Source organism: Cyprinus carpio, chromosome B9 (genome assembly GCF_018340385.1).
Source record: "Cyprinus carpio isolate SPL01 chromosome B9, ASM1834038v1, whole genome shotgun sequence".
Taxonomy (NCBI): Eukaryota; Metazoa; Chordata; class Actinopteri; order Cypriniformes; family Cyprinidae; genus Cyprinus; species Cyprinus carpio.
The window spans coordinates 18,911,639-18,939,351 of NC_056605.1; the positions used below are offsets into that span (position 1 = coordinate 18,911,639).

At 36.1% G+C, this 27,713-nt stretch overlaps 5 protein-coding genes across 6 annotated transcripts; 2 read left to right on the plus strand and 3 right to left on the minus strand.

Moving 5' to 3' along the window:
• Positions 1-6,156: 6,156 nt before the first annotated feature.
• LOC109096954 (BTB/POZ domain-containing protein KCTD12-like) lies at positions 6,157-7,517 on the minus strand. The gene has a single exon (XM_019110645.2). The coding sequence runs from the start codon at positions 7,360-7,362 to the stop codon at positions 6,502-6,504; it is 861 nt and encodes a 286-aa protein (XP_018966190.2). The 5' UTR covers positions 7,363-7,517; the 3' UTR covers positions 6,157-6,501.
• A 3,642-nt stretch (positions 7,518-11,159) lies between these two features.
• On the plus strand, positions 11,160-14,534 carry LOC109089282 (cis-aconitate decarboxylase-like). Its single transcript, XM_042731330.1, has 5 exons — positions 11,160-11,207; positions 11,408-11,569; positions 11,666-11,755; positions 11,877-12,076; positions 12,943-14,534. Exons 1-5 carry the CDS (start codon positions 11,196-11,198, stop codon positions 13,910-13,912), a joined length of 1,434 nt encoding a protein of 477 aa, XP_042587264.1. The 5' UTR covers positions 11,160-11,195; the 3' UTR covers positions 13,913-14,534.
• A 486-nt stretch (positions 14,535-15,020) lies between these two features.
• On the minus strand, positions 15,021-17,199 carry zgc:162944 (uncharacterized protein LOC569993 homolog). Its single transcript, XM_042731332.1, has 4 exons — positions 16,959-17,199; positions 16,535-16,706; positions 16,250-16,448; positions 15,021-15,308 (listed from the first exon to the last, which is right to left on the minus strand). The coding sequence occupies exons 1-4, from the start codon at positions 17,064-17,066 to the stop codon at positions 15,113-15,115; spliced, it is 675 nt and encodes a 224-aa protein (XP_042587266.1). The 5' UTR covers positions 17,067-17,199; the 3' UTR covers positions 15,021-15,112.
• Positions 17,200-17,611: 412 nt separating this feature from the next.
• Positions 17,612-18,732, plus strand: LOC109096958 (39S ribosomal protein L30, mitochondrial). The gene is made up of 5 exons (XM_019110650.2): positions 17,612-17,900; positions 17,988-18,047; positions 18,136-18,282; positions 18,383-18,456; positions 18,543-18,732. The coding sequence occupies exons 1-5, from the start codon at positions 17,850-17,852 to the stop codon at positions 18,649-18,651; spliced, it is 441 nt and encodes a 146-aa protein (XP_018966195.2). The 5' UTR covers positions 17,612-17,849; the 3' UTR covers positions 18,652-18,732.
• Positions 18,733-18,977: 245 nt separating this feature from the next.
• LOC109096957 (thioredoxin domain-containing protein 9) lies at positions 18,978-27,291 on the minus strand. 2 transcript variants are annotated; one of them, XM_019110648.2, is made up of 5 exons: positions 27,137-27,291; positions 21,070-21,277; positions 20,761-20,879; positions 20,408-20,662; positions 18,978-19,631 (listed from the first exon to the last, which is right to left on the minus strand). In XM_019110648.2, exons 2-5 carry the CDS (start codon positions 21,253-21,255, stop codon positions 19,511-19,513), a joined length of 681 nt encoding a protein of 226 aa, XP_018966193.1. In that variant the 5' UTR covers positions 21,256-21,277; positions 27,137-27,291; the 3' UTR covers positions 18,978-19,510. The 2 variants fall into 2 exon arrangements, with proteins under 2 accessions (XP_018966193.1, XP_042587265.1); XM_042731331.1 differs by having other exon boundaries at positions 21,070-21,268; positions 27,137-27,261.
• Between the last annotated feature and the right edge of the window lie 422 nt (positions 27,292-27,713).

Sequence of the window (27,713 nt, forward strand, 5' to 3'; positions counted from 1 at the left end):
TTAGAAATGATTGTAATATGCTAATTTGATGCTCAAGAAACATTTCTTTTTAATACCAATATTGAAATCAGTTCATATTTAACATGGAAATTGTGATTCTTTTAGTGTGTGTGTGTGTGTGTGTGTGTGTGTGTGTGTGTGTGTGTGTGTGTGTGTGTGTGTGTGTGTGTGTGTGTGTGTGTGTGTGTATGATACAGGATTCTTTGTTGAGTAGAATATTAAAAAGATGGGCATTTATTTGTAATATAAATAATCCTTTATGAATAAATTATTAATTTCTTTAAAAAAAAAAAATCTGTCCACAAGCTTTTGAACAGTAGTATAGATTAAAAAAAAAATGTATCTATTTGAGAGAGTTCAACTTGTAATTCATGTGATACAAGTGCAAAGAATGAAAATAGTATAAGGAAATATTAAGGAAAGTATAGGTTTTTTAGTGTCTATAGTTAATTTCTAACACACAAGATTTGAGATGATTTCAGATGGTCTGTCTTCAAGAAGAGATGAAGACACACCATCTGTTGTGTGATTTGTGCTCTATGTCTGTTAAATACTTGGCCATATTGACTCTTGCACCGTGGATAGGCAATTGTAAATCGTTCTTTCCATCAGGAGCAGAACACAATGCAACCTCACACTCCAAAGACACAAGAGAATATGAACATAACCATGTGTTTATGCAAAGCACAGACTCACTGAGTCGTATTGTTCATGCAGACCTTCATATGTCACCTGTTTCTTCAGAAAAAATATTCATTGAATTAGGCAGGGCTTGTGGCCAACAGACTGCATTTGCCTATTAATGTATTAGGCCAAACAGCCTCCAAGTGTTTTGCATAACACCTGTGTGAAGTGTTTATTGTAAGGAGTTGATTAAAGATGAGAATAGGTTCATGCCAGCCCAGTGGTTTTTAGAAGAAGCTGTCAACGTGCAAGTAAATCAGGTCACTACAAAAGTGGAATTGAATTGAAGTGTCCTTCCATAAAGTAGCCTACATTTTAGTTAACTACTAAACTAGTTTGCAAGGAGAGCCTTGGCAGTCAAATCATTTTTAAAGCCCATTGTCTCATATTGGTTGGGATGTTCATTTCTTAAGTATAGTCAGCTTTTTAGGTGAATGTATGTGAGTATATGACATAAACCATCAGTTTCATAATAATCCATTTTGAATTAGCTCATTATGTTTTTCTTTTGATTTAGCTCACTTCAATGAGAAAACAATGCAGTTGCATTAGATTTCATCACTGCATAATTGCAAAGGCTTTTATCATTGCAGATTTAGCATGACCCACTCACATTTAAACAGTCCTAGTATTACATATCTGTGTTGTGTTATTTCATTCCTATTTTATTGAATTATGTAAAATGATTAATAATTTAAGACAACATAATGTGACTCGATGTTTAACCATTGTAAAATGTCATGTAAAGGACACACTCGTTTGTGTCTAGTAGTACAAATGGAAATACAGGAAGAAAAAAAATCTGAGTTTCTAGAAAGTATTTCAGAAAGCTAGTGAGCACTGTTTTGAAATTATAGCCTTGACAACTACAGTCTCTGGTTTAAATAAGTGAAAGCAGTTGTGAGACCGACGTCTATTCTAAAAGCAGGAAATTCATTTATGTTTAATTGTTGGACTTAGAATCTTTCGTCTGCATGCTAATTAAATATGAATGTTTAATTACATAATACACAGAGTTTTTCATGACATGAGCTAATTATTTTATACCATTTGTGAAATAATATTTTTAGAAATTATTCCAAGGAAAAAAAAAAAAATTCCTTTTTGTGCCTTCACCATAGTATATTAAATATGTAATCGTGATATTTGCTTTATAAGAAACATTTGTTTTCCTATCCTGACCACAAAATCTCATGTACCAGTATGATACACAGTCAGTTAGATTTTGTTTTTTTCTCTTTCTCTCTTGTAAACATTTGTAGAATCGTTCGTGTGACAAAACAATAAGCTTTCCCATTTTTAAGAACATTTTAGGCCTGTATAATTTCTGCTCAGTGAAAAGATGCTGTCATTCTGTCAAGACTACAATAAATCCTATAATTGAATTCTTTATGTTGGATCTTTTCAGATGGTGCACAGACACATTGTAGTGACATCAATGAAAACAAATGGTGTGAAATACCATCTCTCTGCATGCAATCTCTACATGCCATTTAAAATGTGAATCCCTCTCAATCTGTAAATCAGTCACAGCTGAATAATATAGAAGTATGTTAACCACTGGATTACTAATTATGAGATACATGAGTCTGACATTAATTTCATGAGATTACTGAATAACTTCTTGTAATGTTTACAAAATAAGTGCTGCTTTCTTCAGTTCATTTAAAGGGGTCATCGGATGTGACATGCACTTTTACAAGTTGTTTGAACTGAAATGTGTGTTGGCAGTGTGTGTACACAACCACCCTATAATAATAAAATCCAACCAGTGTTTTTATCTCATTTCCCCTTTCTTATATCAAACCATTCTCAGATGCCTGACCCAGGCCCCTCCCACAATCGTTGATTTACACAGGTGTTTTACCTTAGACCCGCCCTGAGTGAGCTGTCATCAGTCAGCCATTGTTTCGACGCCGGAGCAGATGTAGACAAGAATGTCTCCTAACCGACTGAGGTGTTCTGTTGTTGGATGTAATACTGAACATAGCAGTCATCATTTACTCCCAACATCTGAGCTGCTGAAGACAAAGTGGATTACATTTGTTTTTGAAGGGAATACGCCCCCTGATCTACCTAAATGCATTTATGTTCACGCAAATAGTTCGTGATCCAGCCTCACCTACAGAAGAAGTGAGCATAAGGTTCTTTTATGAATCTTTGCAACTCGCCTTTCCTAAAAACGTGCTAGTTAGCAAGTTCTGGCTAAAGTAAACAGTCCCATGACAACGGTTTGTCACCCCACAAAAGAGAGGGGCAGGGTGAGCGGAGCTCATTAACATTTAAAGGAACATGCGTTAAAACGGCTTGCTGAAAACAGAGCTGATTTTGACTAGGTAAAAAGGGTGTTGTTTTACATTAACACTGAGAAATTTTAACCAAAGTATGTTATAGACTTTTCATTAAATGCCTAAAGAATCATATCAACTCGTGGGAAATGTGCATCCGATGACCCCTTTAAAGATGTTTCCAACAATATTCTGTGTTGTAGGGTTAGGATAAATTTAACAATTAAAAAATGAATTTACAGCGTAACAACTCAATTTACTGATGAAACACTAAAATATAGTCTATTAAAAGAACAACATGATAAAGCAGTTTTCATGCAACATAAATAGGCTAAGTGTTCAAGGTGATAAACTGCTAAACCGTCTAAAATGTCTGATCTCATGGGAATGCATCCCATGGTTATTAGGAAATGAAATTGTCAGTGTTTTATTTCTAATTTCTTTCAAAAATGTCAAAAATCCAATTCCCTCCCAGGGTAATGAGCCTATAATAAATCTCAACATTTGCTGCCACTAAATTGATCTGGATTTTTAAAAAATGCTTACAAACTATAATTGTATATGGGCTTAAGTTCATTCCCTTAAGAACAAAAAAATATAGTATACTGTACATCATGCAAGTACTGCAAACAAATAGCGATAGATTAAAAATGCACACATCCGCATGAAGAATGATAGTCTAGGTTTTTAAACATATAAAATCTCAGCTGTAGGCAATGATGCCACTGCACTTTCACAGGTTAAATGTAAATGCCTCATAGGCAAAGGTTAACACTAGCTCAGGGAATGTTGAACATACTCTCAAATTAAATTTGGGTTCCTGAGTGACAAGTGATGGTAACCTCATTAGCCCCTTATTGTACATATATAAATTGGACAACAGATTATGAATGCAACTAAGATTGAGCATGTGCGCAATGGTTGATACAATATTAAGTACACTGCATAAACACTGTATGTTTTGGACACAAGGAATATTACACATTAAAGTTAAGAGTGTAAAAACTAATTCATTTTCAAATATATGAAATTTGCACTTCACTTAACTCTCCTTGAGAAACAACTGAGCTGTGGAATGAGCGCATAGAGCATTAATAAATTTCCCAGCTGAGAGTACTAGTTATTTTTAGCCAAGAATTGAATTTGAATAAATACTTTTTTTGGTCTGAAGTCAGTCTTCGGGTATGTTTTGTTATGCAATTCTTTGATCTGATTTTCTCAGAAAAGAAAGGTTTTCTGGGAGAACAAAGAGCTGGAAGCTGGAACAGCATGGGGATAGAGGTCTCTGCACTTTCAAAGATAGAAATGGTCATCTGCCTGCTGCAATGCATGAATCTGATACTGAGTTGATGCATTACAAGAGAATACAACATCTACTTTTTCCCTAGATATTTCAACTATCAACCTCACCTGAAGCTTCTCCATAATTTCAGGTTTTTATGTAACTTTATTTAACCGTCTACAATCTTTGACACAGTGAACCACCATATTCTCCTCAGACCTGGGCCTCACAACCACTGCACTTTTCTAGTTCAAGCCTTACCTCACAAGCAATTCTTAAAGGTTCCCCTGAGAGGGTGAGTGTTCAGATCACATCAACCAATGGTGTGCCTCATGGTTCAGTTCTTGGTCCCCTTCTCTTTACATGCATGACCTCATTTGGCCCAATCATGAAATCACATGGCTTCTACTATCCCTCCAATGCAGACAATACACAACTGTTCCTGTTGTTTTAGTTTTAAAAAAACTACACTGGTTTATTGCAAACAGTTTAACCATTTCATGTAGCCTAGGCTTTATTTACCTAAAGTGGGTAATTAATAAGAAGTTTTGCACATTCACAGAAAATAGCCAACTTCTACATAAGTGTAATGACTGTCAGACCCACAATTTTCAAAAACTTAATCCCACTAATATGTAATGAACAGAAATTTGAATCAATATATTGTTGAATGCAAATGCAACTGAGGTCCTTTACTGAGTGTAAACAGAAAGACCCGTTGTGTAACCCTAACCTTGCAGCTGGATCTTTTCATTATTTACACTCAAAATGATAATGCCACCTATATTTGTGCACAGCTGCGCCATCTGCATTTCAACAACATTTGTGTCACAAAAAAAACGGAAAAGGGAATTATTGTATTCATTAGTACTGGCAATGATCCATGATCGGCCACTGAAATAATCTGGCTGACCCCCAAACCTCTTGAGAGCACAGTTAATAATACTGCATCTGTCCAAAAAGCAATCTTGAGGACCGATTTGTTAATCCCAGTTATTTCTTTAATTCATGTTTTCCCTCAATCTCTATCATTGTTTGATGGTTTAGATAAAAGTTATGCTAGAAATTTTTCATGTTGTTAAAACAATTTGATAATTTATCCTCTTTAAATTCAAACATGCATTTTTCCAGTGAACCAATTTAAATTTCTATGCCAAAACAAATTATTTTAAAAATAGAACGCACTTAAAGCATGAGGGTGCATTTGCACGAAACAGAAGAGTAAATCTGGGTTGTTCAGCAGATGGTTACATATGTTCTTGTTTAGCCCTCCAGCCTTTAGAGCTTCACAAGACACACTGGAAACAAATAAAATTGAGGCTGACGCTGAAAGATTATGACAGATTACAATTTATTGAATGATCAGCTTTCAAACAGACAACAGATATAAGATGCTTACAATGCTGGAAAAAAGGAGAGAACTTTCTTGTAATACAGACAGAAACAGTAAACCTAAGACAACAGAAAAAATAAAAATTCCCACTCTTCGCCCAAACAAAAAATGTGCAAAATTCAATACAATACAGTTGTATGCTGTAAAAAGGTAAGCCTCGCTTTTAAAAAGTTGCAGTTTCTTTTGATTTTAAATTCTAAGAAGTTCCACTCCATTTTCTTAATCTGTAATGAAATTCAAAGTGGTCAAAAAAGTGCAATGAATCACTGCAGGTAACTTTGGCACCACTTTAATTTTCTAAAGATATTAAGGCAGCAATTAAACTTTTCCGTTTTAGTGGGTTATATTCACAGTGAAAAGATGAAACTGAACTTGAAGGAAAAGTGTCATTGAGATCTACCAGTCTGATGAACACAAAGGAAGCTGAATGTCACAGTCTTTCCAAAATGTTACCTAATGTGTCAGTAACAGACTTTAAATGTCAAACTATATCAAACTATTTATTAAAAATTGACCCGGGAAGAAAACCTATTTATTAAAATGCATGCAAGTACAAAACACATCTGGGACTTTTTACAAATAGGTCCTCAAATCTGAATATGACTTTATCTGCAAACAAAATGAAGCTAAGCAATGATAGCTAGTTAATATGCGTTTGTTAATTCTAGTAGCTAATACGTGTAGTAGGCTTAAAGTCTCGGAGTAAACAGCTAAGATGCACACAACTAGAAATTTATGAATGAGAATAACTCCAATAGGCTACAACTCTCCAACACGGATGAAACTTTACTCTTGTAGTGGAATGTAGTGGAATTCATATATACTGTACACACTTAAATGCGACATATTTTGGCTTATTCTCGACAGAAAACATACTCTGTGTAGCTTGTCCAGGTCTTGTCTTCGTTTGGGTCATTGCTGGAGTAAGCGCACGTGCCAGTGGAGCTGCACGCGACCATATGGAAGCCAAACTCTGAAAGTTTGTCAAACGCCTGCTCGAGAAAATTATACTTCAGATAATAGCGCGATGTGTACCTCTCCGGAGGGCGGTCCGGGTCTCTGCTCTCGTTCAAAGTGTCTCCGAACACCTCCTTAGCCAGAGAGGTCTTCCCGCACACCGTGATCCTCGCGACTCGCCTGAATTTGGCGTCTGTCTGTATGTCTCTTCCGATTGTGTATGAGCCCCGGTAACCGACTGTGATGAAGCCCGACTTTTTGGACTCGATGGAGGGAGAGTGAGCGGTGCTGGCGACGGACATTGTGCGCGAGGCGTCGGGTCCCAGGAGCGGAGGCACGCTCGGTTCCTCCGAGTCACTCTGACAGATCTCATCGGTGATGGAGTTGTCTTTACTCATATTGGGACTCAAGAGCTTGGACAGGTCCCGCAGCTGAAAAAACTCAGCCTCCCGCTGTAATCTGCTCTTCTCTGGGAAATAGTCAGGCAAAACCAGATTTAAATCCCGTAGGTAGTCTAAAATGTAGCGGAAAAGAAAGCCGTCCCTGTCCAGAAAGAAGCGACCTTTGCTCACAAAACCCAGCTCCGTTGGTGTTTTCTTACTAAACATGTTCCACAGAAGAGAATCCGGTACGGCTATTAAAGTCGTGTGCCGTGTCACATACACTTGTCCTCCCACATTTAGTTCAATAATGTCAGAAAACGGAGACGTGGAATCCGCGCCGTTTGATATTCCACACTCGGGATCTGCCAAAGCCATCACGTCTCTTCAGCTGATATGCCAGTTATTCGGGACTGTGTGCAACGGGCTTCCTAAAGACTCAAGATAAGGGCAGATGTTTAAATAGGTTGTGGGAGGGGAGAGAAGACGGATGATGTTAACGCTTTAGTGGCAATTGGACCAACTGGTGTGGTGCCTCCTGCTGTCAGTGCTTCTTATGTTTCTTGAAAACTCATAATGTTTAAGGATATAAATGACACTTAAATGTAGATAATACATGGGAAAATGCAAAGATAATATGGCTAAACAAATCTTCTCACCACACACCGAGGGTAAAAATTGTCATATAAATTACAGGAGCCTATTGACATTTTCTCCCATGCGCTCTATATGACAAAGGAGAATAGCGACATCTAGTGGTAAAAAGTTGGATTAAAAGTTGTCTTTAGTCTTCTCCACAAGCACAGCTAAACTGTAAACCAAAACAAAAACTAGTCATGTTAGTTTTTGTCTAGTATTTTTCCTCAGAAAAACATTCAATCATCTGGACAATCAATATGTTAAACAACAGTAGGCCTACAATCCATTGAACACATACTTTTTTATCTCTCCCTCACAGCCTCAATTTCATTCCCATCAGAAATTAAATATGGCGATATCCTAAGATGTGGAGTCAGCCATTATGTTTCCATTGGTTTATCAAAACGTTTAACCCTGTAATAAATCTAATTAAACATGCACTGAAAAAAAACACATTGTTTCAATATGTCACCAAAGCCTTTAAAATCCTGATCTGAAATAATAATAAAAAAAAACAGAACACAGAATTGAATAAAGCTACGAGCAAACTAGAAAAAATAAACCACTCTTACAATCCATGAATACAACATCCCTCCAGCAATGGCTTGATACAAACAAACCTCTTGTAGTGTAGTGGAAACAGAGGCAAACTGGACAGAACAGTACGGAGCCTCGCACATGACATGCAAGAAAAAATAAATAAAACGTGCGCACAATTTACCAATTCGTTCCCTCGATTTATAAATCGTGTACACGATTTAGCAAATCGAGGGAACCAATTAGTAAATCTTGCATACAATTTATGAATCGAGGGAACGAAATAGTAAATCGTGCGCACGATTTAGCCTACTTTTTCCCCTGTATGCCATGTGCGGGGCTTCGTAGTACAGGACTAGGAGAAGTTATGTTGTCAGACAAAACAGGCTTGGGTGGAGCTAAAGGCTCTGCTTGCATCAGTACACCAGAAGGGGCTAAGGGTGGAATTGAAGGATGTGCCAGGTTCTGTCCACTAGTAGGGGCTAAGACAGGAACTGAAGACTCCACCACTATATAGCATAGTGTAGTGTTATATTGTAAAATGAGAGTAAATCTTACTCTGATGAATTATTCCATAATTCAAGAGAATATAAAACATATGTTTTTTATACAGTGTTTTTCAGTGCTGGAGCACCAGCTGCACATTTTTCACCTTTACTTTTCACCCAGTTCAGTTCATATGTAAACTCCATAATGATTCCTGCATGATAAAAAAAAAAAAAAAAAAAAAAAAAATTCTTAATGGGAAATTAGCATTTACTGAAGCAGAATGATATTACAGTTTTTATTTATTGCTAACACACTGATTCATTTGGCCCAGTTTTCCAGACCATTCATACAGTTGTTGAAACAAAGACACATTTCTCAAAACTTTTAACACATTTCACCTGTTTGTACATAAGTTCCAATTTGCTCAGTGTTTTCTGCAAAACTCTACACAAAAACACCATCGTTCTGCACAGGGTTAACCATGTTCTCATTCAGAAAACACAAACACACAATATAATTAACTCAAGCATCAAAAAATTAACTCAAACATCCATGTGTGAATATTAAGTAGCAAAAATGATGACACACAGGTCAGAATCTCAGGATGATATGAACAAGAGCACAAGTGATTATGTGTTTTGGAAAATGAATCCTGGTAGTAGGAGACAAAGAGGAATTGGAGGGGGAAATAAAAATGAAGGGGGTGAGGTCAAAGGATGGGTGAAGGGACATACTGTATGAGCAAATGGTTTTCTTCTAGATCTTCCCGTCAGATTAGAAAGTGTATTATTTTGTTGCATGGCATATGTTTTGCGAGAGTTCCTGAGTTTTGGCTTCTCAAGGAGATCAAAGCATCTACAAGGTTTCAATACTTACACATACAATATAATTACAGTACATGGCAGCAGTACTTCAGATGGGAGAACTTTCATTATTCTATGTACAGTAAATACTGTAGCACATGTTGTACACCCTCAAACTCATTACTCATTACTGATTTGTAGCCAAGTAGTCCTTATGTACTCTATTTTTGCAGAACTGATAGATGACTGTCTAGGCGAGGCAGAGAAGTCTTTTGTCAGAAGACTAAGAAACTGCTATAACAAATAAGAATACTATCAATACTGTAATGCAATTTGGCAGAGGATGCTGAATGAATGAATTTATTTATTTATTTACAGAAACTAACTGTATATTCCAATGTGTGGTTACTGTATATTCAGTTGTTTGGTCTTTGAACTTTTCTCTTCTAGTGTTTTCATCTACTGTAATATCTCTTTACAGTAGTGTAGTGAAAGTAAACTTTTCTTGAAATTTATTGCTGAATTTTACTGTATCTGCACCCCTCTATGTTGTATACTGTAACAGACATTAATTTCCCAAAAGGAGGTTTTTGTTACAGTGTTTTGAATTGATCTCACTAGTGTTCTCTAGGCAGTGAAGTAGTGTCTGTATTTGACAGGTTTGTGTATCATCTGAGACCAAAGTTTGAGTCTGACAAAAGAGAACATGTTTTTGACTAAATATTTGATTTTGACCAGGAAGTTTGAAGTTAGCACAAGTTGGTGTGAAGTTGCGTTTATAGTTGTGAGAAATGGTGAATTGTTTCATGAATTGTGTTAGCAGTTGAGAAAAACTGTAAAGCATCAGGAAAACTGACTTTAAACTTTAAACTGTTTTATAAAACACCTGTAAGACACTCAAATAATAAATCCAACACTTAGAATCTTGAAAACTTTCATCTAAATATTGATGTCGTTAACCACACGAAAGCCTAATAATTTAATACAGTCTATGAAAATACATTAAACAATATTATAGTCTATCTTTTTTTCAGTTTACAAGGGTCACGCTCATGTGACATTTTGAGGAACCAGTGACTGACAGAAGACAGTCTCTGACAATTGCAAAAGAAATTCCAGATTTCACAAATGCTGGAGATACACACTTTTAGTTTATGAAATATGATGTCATATCATAATATCATGTGATTTGATAATAGACCTGTTTTCAGTTTCATTCCATGAAAGCACTCTGATTCCATGAAATGTTTTTTTGATTTTGTGTAAAATAATAATAATAATTATGATATATATATATATATATATATATATATATATATATATATATATTATATATATATATATATATATATATATATAATGTGTGGACAATGATGTAATAGATGATAATGTGTGACTGTGTAAGACAATTTCTGGAATAACAGCAATAATAATTATAATAATAATTGTTATTATTTATTTGTTGGTCTTTTTATGCATATTTTTATTGCTAATTTAATTTTGTTGAAATATATTGTAAAATCTAAACATACAGTATGACTGAAAATTAGCCATGTTCTTGACCAAAATGTGAACTTTAATGCCATGAGGATTTTGCAAATTGTGAAACAATGCTCTTCAGGGTGTTGTGGTTAAGTAACCTTGGAAAGTTGGTGGTTGGTGAGCCAGTTTTGCTTATAGGAACATATTATAAAAGGCGAACGTTACCACACTGAGCTCACAGTAGGATTCAGACCTCACACAATGATCAGAAAGGTACTTCCAATAATTTATTTCTTGTAGTTTTTCTTTGCAAAAAAAAAATTAAAAAAATGCTAGTTAATTCATCCAGCTTTTTTCTACACATATATTTCTTCTTTTGCTACATTTAAAATTCAAATGCATCCAACATGTATTTGTGCTATTGACAGACTATGCAAAATATTATAATTAAATAGTAATTATTCCTTTCTCAGGGAGTTACTGAGAGTTTTGGGGCAGCAGTGTCCTGTCTGAACACATCTCATCTGACAGATGAAGTGATAAGGAGGAGTAAGCGAATGATACTGGACACGCTGGGAGTGGGATTGCTTGGAACCAGCACCCCAGTCTTTAACACAGTACTTCAGTGCAGCCAAGTAAGGATAGTGTTTACATGGAGGAATATTATTCAGTTGTCCTTCTTTGATGTCTCTTATGTTTTATTCACATTTCTGTGATCATTTATAAATTAGAGGCAGCAAGCACTGGAAAACAGCAAGGTCTGGGGCAGACCAGGATTATCTCTTCCACCTCACTATGCTGCCTTTGTTAATGGAGTTGCGGTAGGTCATTTTAAATAATCACGTTCAGATACTCTGGTAAATACATATACTTATTTCTTTTTTTAAGGCATGTATGTATTCTCTCAGACTGATAATGGGATGTGTTCCTATGATATATTAGGTGCATTCTATGGATTTTGATGACACCTGGCATCCAGCCACTCACCCCTCCGGCGCCGTGTTGCCGGCGCTCCTAGCACTGGCTGAAACTTTGCCTGTTAAACCCTCTGGCCTGGAGCTGTTGCTGGCTTTCAATGTAGGCATAGAGGTTCAGGGGAGACTCCTGAGGTTTTCTAAAGAGGCACACAACATTCCCAAAAGGTAACAGTATTTTCTAAACTGTGCAATTATGTACTATTTAAATGAAATATAGAAATATTAAAATAAAACCAAATAAAAGAACTGGTCCTACTTTTAAAGCTCGTGATTTTGACTTTCAAATGGACAAGTATGTATTTTTAATTTTAGTAACTGGGGATGAAAGTGAAACTTTCTGATGTATGTTTGGAATTTCAAAGTAGTTAGAGGCATTGCATTCATTTATATGGGTAAAGCTGAATTTTCAGCATCATTATTACAGTCTTCAGTGTCACACGATCCTTCGGTAATTATTCTAATATGCTCATTTGCTGCTCAGTAAACGTTTATTATTATTATTAATTTAAAAAATTAGACTTTTTTTGTATTATCCATGAATATAAAGTTAAATAAGAACTGTGTTATTTCAAACAGAAATCTTTTCTAATAATGTAAAAGTCTTTATGATCTATTTTGATCAACTTAATGCATCCTTAAAACTAACAAGTATTAAATTATTTAAAAATTGTACTAACTCCAAATATTTGAACATCAGTGTACATGTCTAACAGTTGGAATGTACATAAACTAATTATCAGTTAAGTAAGGCATAATTGACGACGGGCCGTTTAATTATTAGAAAAATAATGCACACCCGAGATGGTGATGTTACACGAGGTTACACCTCGGGTGTTTCTAACAGTCTAACATGTTCACTTAATGAAATATTTTAATGGCTGTAGGCCTATTCATAAAATGCGAGCAGAACAAATTACTGGAAATTGATTTTAATCCCAAACAATATGACTGTCCTCACCTTTACAATTTTATAAATAAAGAAAATTTTATCTATTAGATATATTTATTTTTAATCCATGTGTCCCTCTCAGATTCCACCCGCCTGCAGTTGTTGGGATTATGGGCAGCGCGGCTGCTACGGCTAAACTTTTAGGTCTCCCGGCGGCCCAGAGCATAGCAGCTCTAGCGATAGCCTGCTCATCCGCTGGAGCACCCATGGCAAACGCTGCAACTCAAACCAAACCTCTCCACATGGGCAATGCTGCCCGGGGTGGTCTGGAGGCCTCCCAACTCGCTCTTCTCGGCCTGGAGGGTAACAAACAGATTCTGGATCTAGAATCAGGCTTCGGGGCCTTCTATCCAGATTACGTCCCTCACCCACTGGCTGAGGTCACCCCTACTTCTCATTACAACTGGGTGTTAGAAGACCAGAACATTGCACAGAAGCGCTTTCCCGCCCATCTTGGGATGCACTGGGTGGCGGATGCAGCAATAGAAGCAAGGGCGAAATTTTTGGACAAATACCCAAATGCAGATCTCAATCAAATCAAGAAGATCACTCTCAGAGTGCCCTCGTCCAGATATGTAGACTGCCCTCTTCCACTTAGCGAGCACCAGGCCAGACACTCATTCCAGTTCAACTGCTGTACCGCACTGCTGGATGGAGAGGTCACCGTCGACTCCTTCAGCAAAAGCCAGATGAACAGGAGTGCCCTAAAGGAGATGCTTCTGAAAGTAGAGTTGGAAAATCCACAAGACAATCAGTCGAGCTTTGAAAAAATGTATTGTGAAATTGCAGTGGAGATGACTCAGGGGGAAACAGTCACTGCGCGCTGCAACACTTTTTATGGTCACTGGAGGAAGCCACTCAGTCATGAGGATCTGGTGAGGAAGTTCAGGGCTAATGCTTCGACTGTGCTGACTGCTGATGTTGTGGAGGGTATTATTTACACTGTAGACCGTCTGGACACAAATCAAGACTGTTCAATGCTTTGGTCATACATGCACTTTAATAAGCACGTGATGCACAGAGATGAGTGCCGCTACTCGGCTTTGGCTTGAATTTTTGTGTAACGTGGCACCATTTATGCTAATAAAAAGTATCATATTGTCCTATTAAAACTTGTAATTACTTCGTTCCTTATATTCTCACTTTTTGGTGGATTTTTTTCAACTTTAAATGGTGAATATGATAAATGTGTAAATTATGATGAGGTAAAAGCATGAAAAACTGTGTTGTTGTGACTTAAATCTGTATTTAAAATTACAACCAAATGGTTATTTAATCACCAAAACCAACTTTCATTTGGTGATTAGCAAGTATAAATTTTGGACCTTCTCTATATACTTGAGAAGCATTTTGAGTGTATTCTGGCTACCCTAGAGTATTTCTGCAATGTCAGATTTTTTTTTCAAATACACAGCATTTAGTAATAGTGTTCTTTCATCAGATGTAGTTTTTCCCAGAAAGTGATCAGTAAGTTCCTTTCGCTTGTTAAACTGAAAGTGGAGGGAGAGATTAGTTTTGTCCATTTTCACATTTCTGAATGGTTTCACATCTTTTTTTTTTTAACATCACTATGTTTTCTGTACTGTTTCTGTTTTTTTTCTATTCCATGTTGAAATGATCTTTATTGTACATTTGTTGTTTATCTAATAAAGTAATTTACATTACCACTGAAAACGTTGATGTTTTTGAAAGTCTCATGCTCAGCCAGGCTGCATTTATTTAATCAAAAATACAGTACAAAGAGTAATATTGTGAAATATTATTACAATTTAAAATAACTGGTTTCTATATAAATATACTTTAAAATGTAATTTATTCCTGTGATTAAAGTTTTTGAAAATAATTTTCAGCAGTCATTACTCCAGTCTTCAGTGTTACATGATCCTTCAGAATTCATTCTAATATGCTGATTTGATGCTCCAGGTCAATATAATGCACCCTTGCTGAAAAAAAGTACTTCTGAATAAAAGCTTTTAAACTGTACTTTTTATGACCTTTATGGTGTATTTCTAGAAAACAGGGAAAAACTAAAGTTATGTAACTGACTGACTTTCAGACTTAAAAAAAAACAAAATTGGCATTACTAGGTAGATGTTCAGATGTCATCACAAAGGATTTCTCCTCATTATTCCATCTGTAACAAAGTCTAAAGAGTCTTAATGAGACAAACGTGTTACTTGTTTATTCAGACGCTGTAATTGCTATATACAAACATTAAAAAGACAGGGCCAATTCATTAATTTTGCAGGAATTCAGGCAAGTTTCAGCACCTCCTGTACCATCTCTCCAATTCCATCAAATATTTCATGTAGTGGTGCTTTGCACATGAAAGCGCAGGTGGTGACAATCTTATTTTTCTCATCGACATGAGCCTCATTCACATGCTTGCAGATGTGCTTGCAGCCAAGCTGAGAAATAGCTTCCGCAGTGTCTGGAACATCTGGATACCTGAAAGCCAAAGATTCAGACAGTATGCCTCAGTGTTGTCTTTTCATATTAATATCAATTTTTTTGTGAACAATATGGAATCATAGAGATAATTATGTATAAAACACATGACTTTGTATAAACAGAGCTCTGCCTTTTATTTGCTGTTCCAATATGTTTTTGCTGAACGAGGACAAATAATTTCAATGATAATGAATGATACTAGCACAAATGTTTAAGTTGATAAGATTTTCTTAATGTTTCTGAAAAAAAAAAGTATCTTATGCTCACCAAGGATGCATTTATTTGATCAAATATCTATAGCTTATAATAATTTCAATATAACCCACAGTTTATGTAATAATTTATTATTATTATGCATTTTTAAAAACAGCTGTGCTACTACATATTTTAGTAAACACCAAGAACATTTAAGGATTATTTGATAAATATAAAGTTCAAAACAGGGTTATAGTTAACTAAAACCATAAAAAAGAAACAGCTTTTTAACTTGAAATAAAATAAACTGAATATACTTTTTACATTTTATTCTAACTGAAAGTTATTTTATTTTCATTTAATTTAACTTGATTTACTAAAATAACTAAAGCTGAAACAAAAAAATAATACAACTATAGACATATTTTAATATATTTTTTAATATTTTATATATATATATATATATATATATATCAGTGCCATCATTTTCAATCAACTTAATGCATCCTTGCTGAATAAAAGTATTAATTTCCTCAAAAAAAAAAAGTTTTTTTTTTTTTTTTTAAATATAGTTCTGCTATATGCACTAACCACTAGGCTATCAGTGCCGACAGACCTCAAACTTCTTGTATGCAAATTGACGACATAACCGAACACATGAAGCACTAAGCACAAGTTTCTATGTGTTTGCAGAGTTTGTTCTGTAAACAACTTTTACATTTACTAAAAGTCACATAATTTACCTATCATCCTTGTCATGGCCAACAGTCACCTCACAGCCGGGGAAAACCTTAGCAGCCAGCACAGGTGAGATGCAGCACAAGCCAATGGGCTTCTTCTCAGCATGGAAGGCCTCCAGCACTGTTTTAACCTGCTCATTGACCGAGCAGTCTTTACCATGGACAGCCCAGCTACACAGGTTCTTGGCTGCTCCAAAGCCACCTGCAAAATAACGTTAAAATAATACTAACCGAAATGCTGAGCTGAACAGTATATGGACAGTATATATCCAGAAGTAGTGTTTTAACCAGGGAAGATGATGGCATCCAGATCCTTTACGTTGAGCTCAGAGATGTCTTGGATATCACCCCGGGCAAGTCTGGCACTCTCCACAAGCACATTTCTCTTTTCCTCTGTTGGAGAGCCTTTCAAGTGATCTACAACATGCATCTGATCAGTGTTGGGTGCAAATATCTTCACCTGTGGGAAGGTTAGAAAATAACAATGTTAATTGCATGTTACTTTACAAGGTAGGCTGAAAGGGATTTTAAACCAGCTAAACAAAAGTTACAGAAGTTGATCTGTTCAGTTCAGTTGATCTGATATAAATAGAATCAACTCGACTAGTCATGTGCTCTAGATGGATGTTTGTTGCATTGGTATTTTACCATGCTCTGTTATGACAGTGGAAATTATTAGAGCTGATAATCGGAGGTTCTCGTGTAAACTTACAGTAGCTTGCTGACGGCTCAAATGAACCAGAACCGCAGACGCCTCGTGGATTTCACTTCCATCAAAGACACCGCAGCCTGCCAACACTACAGCTACACGCTTTCCCATTCTCTAAACGAAACAAAGTCGCAAATTCAACGAAGATCGCAATGAACTTGAAAGGCTATGAACTTTTGCGTTTCGTAATTGCGTATGGTCGGTGTCACTGCGGAAGAGAGTGACTTACATTTTATAAATGAATCGTTCAGTCGAGTCGGATCTTTTAGTGAATCTGTTGAACAGTCTGAATGATTCGTTCTGAGTAAACAACTTGGCTGAACTGAGAATCGTCTCTTTCGAACATTTAGAACGACCGAATTAGTTAATTTAGGCAAGGGGGAAAAACAACCAATAGATTTATTATTGTTTAATGTAAATGTAAATTATATACTTAGGTTCAAAATGACTTTTTGAATGAACATTTTTTATGAGCAGAATCATGCAGCAAACTAAAATAAAATGGTAATAAACAATTTGTGCTTATAGGCTCATTGGAAAGTTTTAGAACATGTAATATCGAAGCAGAATCTTGGAATAATTTTTAACCGGTTCATTGAAATGAACCGTTCTAAGGCTCCGGATCGGGGAACTTTTATTTTGAAATGACTCTTTTAACAAAATAGTCGTTTCCGTTTCCAGTTAACCTATTTGACATACACACATGCATGTAGCGTAGTTAGTTGTTATGGTACGTTTATCCGTTAACATATCGCAATAACATGGATATTTGAGTAAAATAACATAAAACAAAATTGTATGCGGTTGTTGAACTAGACATGATTAATTATAACTAGCTTGCTAGCTAATAACCTTCTTAAAAACGTTCAAGCCAACGCCAGTCAGTGTGTAATCATGGCAGGAATGTATCGAGCTCTTCTAACATCTGCCTCCAGTGTCACAAAGGTGAGATTCTCAAACATTTCATCTTGTAATAGATTTGATAACGTAAAAAAAAAGTATTTCATAAAACCTTTTTAAAACTCATTGCAGAATCTGACACAAGCGACATCATGCCGCACTAAATTCACTAAGAGTCGCATCCCTCCACAGGTATGTGACGGTTCAAATGTACCTGCATCGTTTTATTCGATTCATTTTATTGAACTTAATGACATCACGCCATATTTTCGTCCTTCAGGTTTTTGAGGAACGAGCAAAAGAACATGAGAAGTATGGTGGTGACCCAGAACACCCCCATAAACTGCATATAGTGACACGGGTTAAAAGCACAATGAGACGACCCTACTGGGAAATGAAGGTTGTTAAGAGTTTGGGGCTTATGAAGGTGGGATGTGATCATCCTTTTTTAAAATTACAGTATTCTAATAAAAAATTATCAAATTTAAGTGAAATATTATTCAGTACAGCATGTTCTTTATCACCAGGCACATGAACCTCGTATCCACAAGAACACCCCATCAGTGAACAACCTACTGAAAATCATTAAGCATCTGGTTAGGTAAGCTGGACTTACACATTTAAATCAGTTTAACATGATTGCTGACCATTAGAATAAACTTATTAAAATAATATCTTTATCTGCAGGATTGAGCCTCTTAAGCTTCCCTACGGATTGCCTGCTGAGGAGGACATGGCTAACACATATCTGAATAGCAAAGGCGCTGGTGGTGAAACGTCTCCTGAAACCACTTGAGCAAAAAGCCATTGAGTCATAGAATTTTTGTGGCCTACCATTTGTGTTGTGTTTTTGTTGTTTAATAAAGATTTGAATATCGGTCTTCTTTACTGGATCTGAAACAGTAGAGCATTCCCAGGGAAAGCAAGAACTGATAAAATGTAAATGTGTACTTAGAATTAAATGTATGTTGCTCTGGATAATAGTGACAGCCAACTGCATGAATGTAAAATAGATCTCGGTCTTCTACAAAACATCAGTCACTCAGGTGATCGATTATTTAAATCACTAATATGTTAAGTGAGACAAAAAAATTATTCATTGACATGAACAGAACAAAGGCATATTATTTAATTTTTTAATAATCCGTACTGCTATAAAAGAAAAAAAAATGCAAATCCTTCACATCAATGGGAGAAATAAGTGGCAATTCTTAGTGGAATACAGAAGTTTGCTTCCTTGGCACTTGTTCAATGCTGGCTGATCTGAGCATCAGTCCATCAGAGACAAAAATAATGAGTTTGTGTTTGCACCATTGTTTAAATGCGTCTGATTCTTCTGTCTTACAAAAACTCAATTTTCCTTAGATAATAAATCAGCACCAAAGACAGAGAACCTACACCAGAATTATGCTCCATAGAAAAGTTTCGCTTCTGTACATTAAAACCTAAAGAGATATGAAATGAAGTATAAATACCCTATCAGATGGTATTCAGTGATCTTAAAATGGGCAAACATAAGACAAAGGATGAGAGAGAAGAAATTAAATAGACACTGCAAAAATACAAACAAAAAAGTGACCACAAAGTGGTGTTACAAGATTTAGGACTGTTATGTAGGAAGCCCTGAGAAAGACAGAGCTTTATGTTTTAATCTTCTAATCTTCATCAGATTCAGAGTCCGAGTCATATCCTTTGCCTCTGATGGTCTTTTTCTCCACCTTGGTGAACTTTGACCCTGACTTCTGTCCAATAGTTGGTGGCTCCAATAAATTCCCACTAGAAGGAAAAAAGACAGAAATGTAAAAGTGGTTTTCATAAAAAATAAATTTAAAAACAAATAAATCAATACTTTTATTCAGCAAAGACACAATAAATTGACCAGAAGTTACAGTAAAGAAATTTACATTATAAAATAATAATTAAAAAAAAATGCTGCTCTTTTGAAATTTCTATTCATTAAAGTATCCTGAAAAAAAATATATATCATGGTTTCAACATTGATAATAATAAGAAATTTATCTCGAGCACCAAATCAGCACATTACAATGATTTCTGAAGGATCATGTGACTCTGAATACTGGAGTAATGACTGCTGAAAATTCACCTTTGCCATCACAGGAATAAATTACATTTAAAAATGGATCAAGAAATGGAGAATCAAAACACTTGGATATTTACACATATACTCTGCAATAATGTTTTTATTGTAGGTGCCTCTAGAATAAAAACATACTGCAAGTTTCAGAACTCAAAACTATCTCCCTAATTTAAAATACAAACAAGTTTTTTTTTTTTTTTTAATCCTTGGCCAGAAATTGGTAGAATCGTGACGTCATGATTCTTCAACACGCCTCTTAACATGCATCATCATTGTATGTTTATCCGAGGAGGCGTTTTCAGATCAATGCATGTCTGTCCATTGATCCGTCAAACTCAGACATTGTTACACCGAAACACCATGCCCTGGGCTCTTACAACTGGTGCTCCTGCATGGTGGCCTGACCCAATACCACCTCAATGTGTTTAACTATCGAACTATCTCCTTCACTTACCTGTAGTTAATGATATCTGAGCAGCCCAGTCTCCACTCCAGCATTTCAGTAGGGAATTCATCCGTGTTACCCAAATCGTTGAAGCCCACAACATAATCCTTAGTCTTCCCATCCTTCACCAGAGCCAGTGTGGGAAGGACCTTGATCCTCAGCCTCTCGGTTAGGAATGGAGCCTTCTCAACATTTAGTTTGATAAACTTTGTTTCCAGATGTTTCTTCGCCAAAACAGCTAGATGCTTGTCTAAAATTTTGCATCTTTGGGAAATAAATTAAACACTGAAAATATCTGTTTGCACATTTGATTTATAATCCAAAATACAAGGATAATATAAGAAAAAAATGTCCTCAAATACCTGAAGGTAGAGTCTCTGTAGAAATGGCAGACCACACTTTTGCTGTCTTTAACCTCAGCAAAGAAATCCTTCTCACTTGGGATCTCTCTGTATTCACCATGTCCTTTAGATATCCACTCCTGAGGACAGACACATACAGCAGACCACAGAGTTTAATCACACTAGTGAGGGAATCTGATATATTTCAATGCACTGTACTGAACCCCTCATGAAGATCCTCACTCATTTTGAATAAACATTGTAATGCTACATTTTAAACACGATCCCAATTTAGACCAAGATTTCTTTAAAAACATTCATAATACTCACCTGCTTCTGTTTCTGAGCTTTCTTAAGGGCCTCAAGCCTTCTCTCCTTCAGTCGCTCGAGCTCATCTTCATCCATGCGCTCCAGCTTCTCCAGTTCGGCATCCAGCTGCTCTTCCACCATCCGTGCCGAATGCAGCACCTGCTGCTCCAGAGCTTTCGCAACAACCTCCATGGACTGACTGGCCATTTCCTCTCACTTCCTGATGCCTCTTAGAAATACAGCACAAATTTGGTTGCAATTATATACCGACAAGAAGTGTAACATCCCATTTAAAAAGAGTAAACAGTGAACATACTAATTATTCTTCATACTAGATTAATTTTAAATAACTTTTTATAACACGTCTAATAGGTCTAAAAACAACATGGCATTTGTGCCATTAAAGTATCTTGTTTGTTAAAATCAACAATAAAAAACTACTTGGGGAAACAATTCTGAATTGACACTTTTGAAGTGCATACAGCATAATATTTTATGCTTTTATGTAATGAAAGGTGTGGCACACAATAATCAATAGTTGTTTGGGTTTTATGGTCATTCTGTTTTATTCACAACAATATAGGGACACTGTTAGTGGGCCAGAGCCGCATAAAGACAAGCACGCCAACTTGGTTTACTTTCTCCAGTTCCTATGTCCAGGCATGTACTGGCCATCGGGACTACCGGGAGATTTCCGGTGGGCCGCGGTCTGGTTGGGCCGGTGCGTTATGTATTGTTTTTAAATCATTATTAATCGTAAATATATTCGTAAGTATATTGTTGTATACTGCAATTCCGGGCTTATGCGCCTCTCTCATGAAGCCGCATGAAGCTGATGCGAGCTGCGTGCGAGACTGACAGGTCTAAACCTGGGATGAGCACACGTGACGTGTTCACTGAGTATTGGCCAATCAGACTCAAGTTCTAGCCTTGAAAAGCGCCCACTTTACAACTGCAGCGATGTAATGATGTGCAACGAAATTCAATATGTTAAAGAATAAAATCTCGAAGCGTAAAGGAGGGGCCGAGAAGTTTAGAGAGAGAAAACGACAAGCACTTGAGGCAGATGCCACCAAATGTGTCAAGATAAATGAATTATTTGCTGGAAGGCCAACAAGAAGTTGTTCGAGTGACGAATCTGCATTTTGGCGGATAATAGCATTTGCATGCATGTTGCATGACAAGAATGGATATTAAGTGTTTTTTTTTTTTTTTTACAACATACAACAACTGCAGCGTAATCTGTACCTAACCAAAATAAAGACAGATGAAGCTAGATCCCCGACTCCAGACCCGGAAAGAGTCATAAAGGTGATCCATTATTAGACGCTCCCTTAGCAGCTCAGTGCTGAACATTTATGTCAGGAAAAGGACCATTTACATCCAAATTTGATGCACACAGAACACAACCTAGAAATATATTTCAGAATATAAACTGCTTAATCGGCCATTTTCAGTAAGATTTAACATTACTAAATGTGTTTGTGTGCCTGTGCGTTTAACTTGAATAATGTCCAAAAGATATCTGTTTTAAAGCAGTGGGTAATTCACTGTTGATTTGCTTAAAATCGACTTTGCGATTCTGTTGGCAAACATGTTTATGGTGCATTCCATTCAACCTCTTTATTACTGGTGCAGAAAAAATAGACAGCGCAACCTTTACAGGTAACTTGAGCGCAATGTATCTGGTTGCCATGACAACCTCACACGCTTGCTGCTGCGCTAATCTTAGCTTCGAAGCATAGTAAAACCGCTTTTAACATGGATTGTGACTTTGTACGTTTACTACAGAAATGCTAAAATGTATTTAAAAGTTTGACTAACCAAATCGACCCCCCCCCCCCCCCCCCCCCCCCACGCGTACAGCACCCCCAACCTAAAACATCTTCCCGCGCCCCTGGGCGGGCCTGACTGCTGAGGTGAGACCGAGACAGACATTTAATGATACACGTAGGCTACTGCATTGTTTTGTTTCAAACAGTTATGATATTCCAGCTGTAATAGGCCACCTCACTGATCTATATAAATGACATTTAAAATTCTCAGCTCTCAGTTTCTGTCCATTTTATTACGAAATTCAGACAATACCGTTTTGGCGCTATAAAATGTGACGTGACATCGCTTTAGCGCCTCAGTTCAAGTAAACCGATCATCTGTTACTTTTTGTTTAAAGATACAGTACAACTTACCGAAAGGTATATACCTACACCTCTTAAATAATATCGATCAATCAGTCAATAAAACAGCAGGAGAACAATTATGTCACAAAACGGTTCATTTACCTCAAGAAAGCAATTTAAAGACCATAGCAGGTTAGTTGAGAAAAATAGCCATAGAAAGGAGTAGTAAATTTGCTAATTACATATATGTGCACTTGTGTCACATTTGTTACATATATTTAATATTTAGTTATTTGAACCTGTCTTTACTTTGTCATTAAATAATTGTTATAATTAAAACTGCATTATAATTTAATTTTGTTATAATTGAAACCTTTATTTTAACTAGTTATTTGAAACCTTTAATAATACCAGCTGATGCTCTGTCTCTGTATGTTTACAGCATTTATGTGAGATATATTTTCTCAATTTGTAATCAATTGAGGAAAAAAAAAATCCCTTTAAGTGCCAGGCAGAAGCCTTAAACCTACCGTCGGTCTGTGTCATTAATGTGAACAAAAGACAAAGAGAAATAACTCACTGCTCTTGGCTTACAGCTTTAACAAGGATCTCTTTAACAAGGATATATATATATATATATATACACACACACATATATATACATATGTGTGTGTGTATATATATATATATATAACACACTATATATATATATATATATATATATATATATATGTATATATGTATGTTAAGTAAAGGATTTTACATTTGGTTATGCAATATCTGTACCTGAAAACGGTGCTATTTATGATATTTTTTTCTTATTTTATTACTGACTGTTCACTTGTCTTCAGTAATGTTTGAACTTGGTTTTGATAGTAAATAAATTCTAATCAGTAATTTTACATGCATAGTGGGTCGGTCTGGATGAAGTCCAGGGCTGATTTTTTGTCCCAGTCCAGCCCTGCCTATGTCTGTGTCTCATCGACAGATGATTTCAACTGGCTGTAAGCTTTTGTAAATAAGGACTGCTGGGCTTTGTGTCAAATCGTGCTAGTGCTAGCGTCTCACTTTGGCTTCCAAGCACCGTGGTCAGGGCCGCATTAAGACTATAAGGGGCCCCTGGGCTTTACCTCTTGAGGGGCCCTTCTAGGGCTCGACAATAAGTACTGCCCGATTGCCCGAGGCTAGTGTGAATGACGCTCGTGACAGTAGACGGAGCAGTCACTTGCCCGATCGGGCCAGCGCTGTAGGGTGTGCGTTATATGTAGTCTGTGATATCGTAATTGTAGATTTAACGATCTGATATTATCGAGTATGCATCTCACTTTACAAAAAACACAACACAAAAACACCCCTATTCTGTGCACGCATGCACTACGTGACGTAGTCTAGTAGGTTAGACTTGTGCACGTGATTTAGTCTTAATGCCTCAGAATTCAAATATGCCCCTGTATATATTTCATATAATTAATAATTTAATATCTATGTTAACCAATATTACACAAAGAGTGCCGTTTTTCTCCAAATATTAGCATGATTACAAATGTGATGATTTTATTCAGCGTACAGTTTAATAAACAAGAACTTCATATCAAGTGACTTACATTTTAGACACCAAATCGTCTGTTTCGCTGTATTTCGCCAACGAAAATGGTTCCAAAGTCCACAGAATTGTTTTGCGTCTCTGAGAGCAACACTTCCTGAGTGAATCAGCCGCTTGAATGAATCGGTTGAATCTCAATGATTTGCTCATTAACAGTGATTCGCTGCCACCTACTGGCGGGTTTAATTTCAAGTTTAAAGTGTCTTCATTTTTTTTAATAATTCCACAGTATTTAACGTTTTATATTTTCAACATTAAAAACATTTTTATGCATCTGTAACTGCTCTTGACTGATACATTTTTAATAAAGTTTAATCTATTCTATAGTTATACATTAGATTACAACGTCTGTACCTGAAAATCTCTTGTTTAAACCTACATGAAAAACTTGAAAAAGCACCATTTATTTCATTTATATGTTTGTTCTGTTGTATTTATTTGTGCTATTACTCGTAATTTGATTATTTGTAACTATTTTATTACTTACTGTTTATTTGTCTAACAATATTTAAAATATAAGTTAATCTAGTAGCTTGCTGTCATTAACCTATTATTGAGGTTAAATGTAACAAAGACAATGAAAACAATATCTATGCTTATTTTATAGGCCCATTTTCTTGTCTTTTACTTTTATTATTTTTTTGTTGTGGGGCCAGTGAAAATTTTGCTGGGGCAAGTAAAAATTTGAATCGCTGGCCCGACCGGGGTTGAGCCCTGCCTTCATCCATTGGAACTGCTTAATCGTTAAAAGTTATGGTTCCTTTTACTGTTAGGCCGTTTGTACCTATTACACGTTACCCCACCAGGTGGCAACAAGTGACTGTTAAAAATGCATTTGTCATGGAATCATTCTCAATTTAATTCAGTATTGCATGATGTCTGCGAGGGTTTTCTGCACACGCGCTTAGGATGTGTCAGTCAACACGAGTACAGAGATCTTTTTCATGACTTATTATTGCGATTAAAAAGTAGTTTTAACATCAAGCACGTCCTATACGATTTTCTCATTCATGCATTTTTTTTTTTTTAGTAAAAAACGAAATGTGCCCAAATATCTTGCTTTAAAGAAGTGATACGAACATCAAGCGCAATTAAGTGTTTGCTTCTGAAGGCATACGCAACTTTAATAGTAACAAGAGTGCTTTATTTAAATCATTATGTAATATGATAAGGCCTATTTAATTACATGTATGCAGAATCGTTCGCATCAACATTGCAATACATAAAAATTATTATATGGTGGCTAAACTAAAACTATGGGAGCTCAACTAAGTTGTTAAGTTTAAAAGGAGTTAATTATTTTGATAGACTATATATCTAGGCTGCCAGCTGCTAGATATTTGCTAAATGGCAAGTTATTCACCAGTTCTCTTTCCCTACCTGGGCTTGCCGTTAAACATATGATGTTAGTTTCGGAATTTTTTTAAACAGTGATTCCCTTTCCCACTTTCCATTATCTGCATACCTATCATTAGATCGTCGCATCACATTGCTAAAAATCTTATATGGTGCTACTATCTACTGGGAGATCAACTAAGTTGTTCAGTTTAAAAAAGGAAGTTAATGATAGACTATCATATCTCGGCTATGCTGCACCTGCTAGTAATCACCTGTAAATGGCAGTGATTCCCTTTCCCCTTCACCATTATCTGCATCTTCATCTTTCCCTGGGCTTGCGTTAAAATATGATGTTAGTTTCGGAATTTTTTTAAACAAACTGTTCTGACGTTCTACTTTATCTTGTGCTGTTTTTCTTTTTTGCGAACCACTTTCATATTTACGAGACATTGCTGTCACATTAGCTATTAGATTAGTTATTGTCATCATTAGAATAGGCGGCAATTATCTTATAAAGAATTCAACCTAAGTATGTCACGTGAGTTCGATACAGGCCAATAACTGAATGCTTTCAGACAATGATGAATTTTATTGGATTTCAGACAATGAAATTAATGCCCACTGTGACTGATGATTGCAGGGTTCATTGAGTGAGAGGGTTTGACTGACACTTCTCGAGCAGGACTTGCAACGCCCGCACGTGCATTCAAAGCAAAGCGATAAAGCGTAATTTTAAAGGGACAGCCAACGAATTATAAAATCCGATTACAATATTTTCCGGCATCATCGGGGCCCTCCCCCAGCTCGGGGCCCTGGGCTTAAGCCCAGGTAAGCCCGTGCATTAATGCAGCCCACACCGTGGTAACGGCAGCTTTGATGGTTAACAAAGACTTATAATTAGCGATTGACTGATTAATCTGAAAGAACACTCTCCAGAAAGCAACGACAAACTATAAATAATTTAACTGACATAACGTTTAAAACGTATTACTATTTTTTTTCATCCATGTCAGGGAAGAGCACTTACCGAAGCCGTATGGTTTTTAGAAGGCGGCACGCTGACGCAAGTTTCGTCGACTGATCACGTCACGCAATCTTAGCGCTTTCGACGCATTTTTGAAATATGTTTAAAAAATCGTTTTTTCGTTATTTAAGTGCATCATCCGGGTATTTAAAGTGCAATTGTTCTTTTTGGAATTTTCAGTGTGAACGTTCTACTCGCATTATTCATACTAAAAAACGTCATAGAAGTGTGCATAAGTACTGTACGCGATTTGGGACGCATCTTATCCCTCATCATTTTATTTTTCTGTCATACAGTTCTGTACAAATGTAAAAGGCAGTCAACTTGTTTATTTCAAAATAACACGTCATTTGACTTTAAATATAGTATTTTGCTATATTACACAAAGGCAGCTCGTTCTAGAAGTACATTTAAACTGTAATTTTGCTATATTACAACAGTTGTAGAAGTACATTTTTGTGTTTTTTTACTGTATTTACGTTAAATAGTTATTTTTGCTACATTATCAAATTAGGACCAAATACACAAAGGCAAATCATTGCTCTGCCTTCACAAATTTAATAAATCATTTTCGAAGTGG

Bases quoted from the DNA above. Each gene is read 5' to 3' on its own strand.
- LOC109096954 (XM_019110645.2), bottom strand. From the start codon at position 7,362: ATGGCTTTGGCAGATCCCGAGTGTGGAATATCAAACGGCGCGGATTCC.
- LOC109089282 (XM_042731330.1), top strand. The intron at 11,570-11,665 runs GTAAGGATAGTG...TTTATAAATTAG, and splicing joins CAGTACTTCAGTGCAGCCAA to AGGCAGCAAGCACTGGAAAA. The intron at 12,077-12,942 runs GTAACAGTATTT...TGTCCCTCTCAG, and splicing joins GCACACAACATTCCCAAAAG to ATTCCACCCGCCTGCAGTTG.
- zgc:162944 (XM_042731332.1), bottom strand. From the start codon at position 17,066: ATGGGAAAGCGTGTAGCTGTAGTGTTGGCAGGCTGCGGTGTCTTTGAT. The intron at 16,707-16,958 runs GTAAGTTTACAC...ACCTTCCCACAG, and splicing joins TGAGCCGTCAGCAAGCTACT to GTGAAGATATTTGCACCCAA. The intron at 16,449-16,534 runs GTTAAAACACTA...GTTATTTTGCAG, and splicing joins GGATGCCATCATCTTCCCTG to GTGGCTTTGGAGCAGCCAAG.
- LOC109096958 (XM_019110650.2), top strand. From the start codon at position 17,850: ATGGCAGGAATGTATCGAGCTCTTCTAACATCTGCCTCCAGTGTCACA. The intron at 18,283-18,382 runs GTGGGATGTGAT...CTTTATCACCAG, and splicing joins AGAGTTTGGGGCTTATGAAG to GCACATGAACCTCGTATCCA. The intron at 18,457-18,542 runs GTAAGCTGGACT...CTTTATCTGCAG, and splicing joins ATCATTAAGCATCTGGTTAG to GATTGAGCCTCTTAAGCTTC.
- LOC109096957 (XM_019110648.2), bottom strand. From the start codon at position 21,255: ATGGCCAGTCAGTCCATGGAGGTTGTTGCGAAAGCTCTGGAGCAGCAG. The intron at 20,880-21,069 runs GTGAGTATTATG...GTCTGTCCTCAG, and splicing joins AAGCTCAGAAACAGAAGCAG to GAGTGGATATCTAAAGGACA. The intron at 19,632-20,407 runs GTAAGTGAAGGA...TTTTCCTTCTAG, and splicing joins TCAGATATCATTAACTACAG to TGGGAATTTATTGGAGCCAC.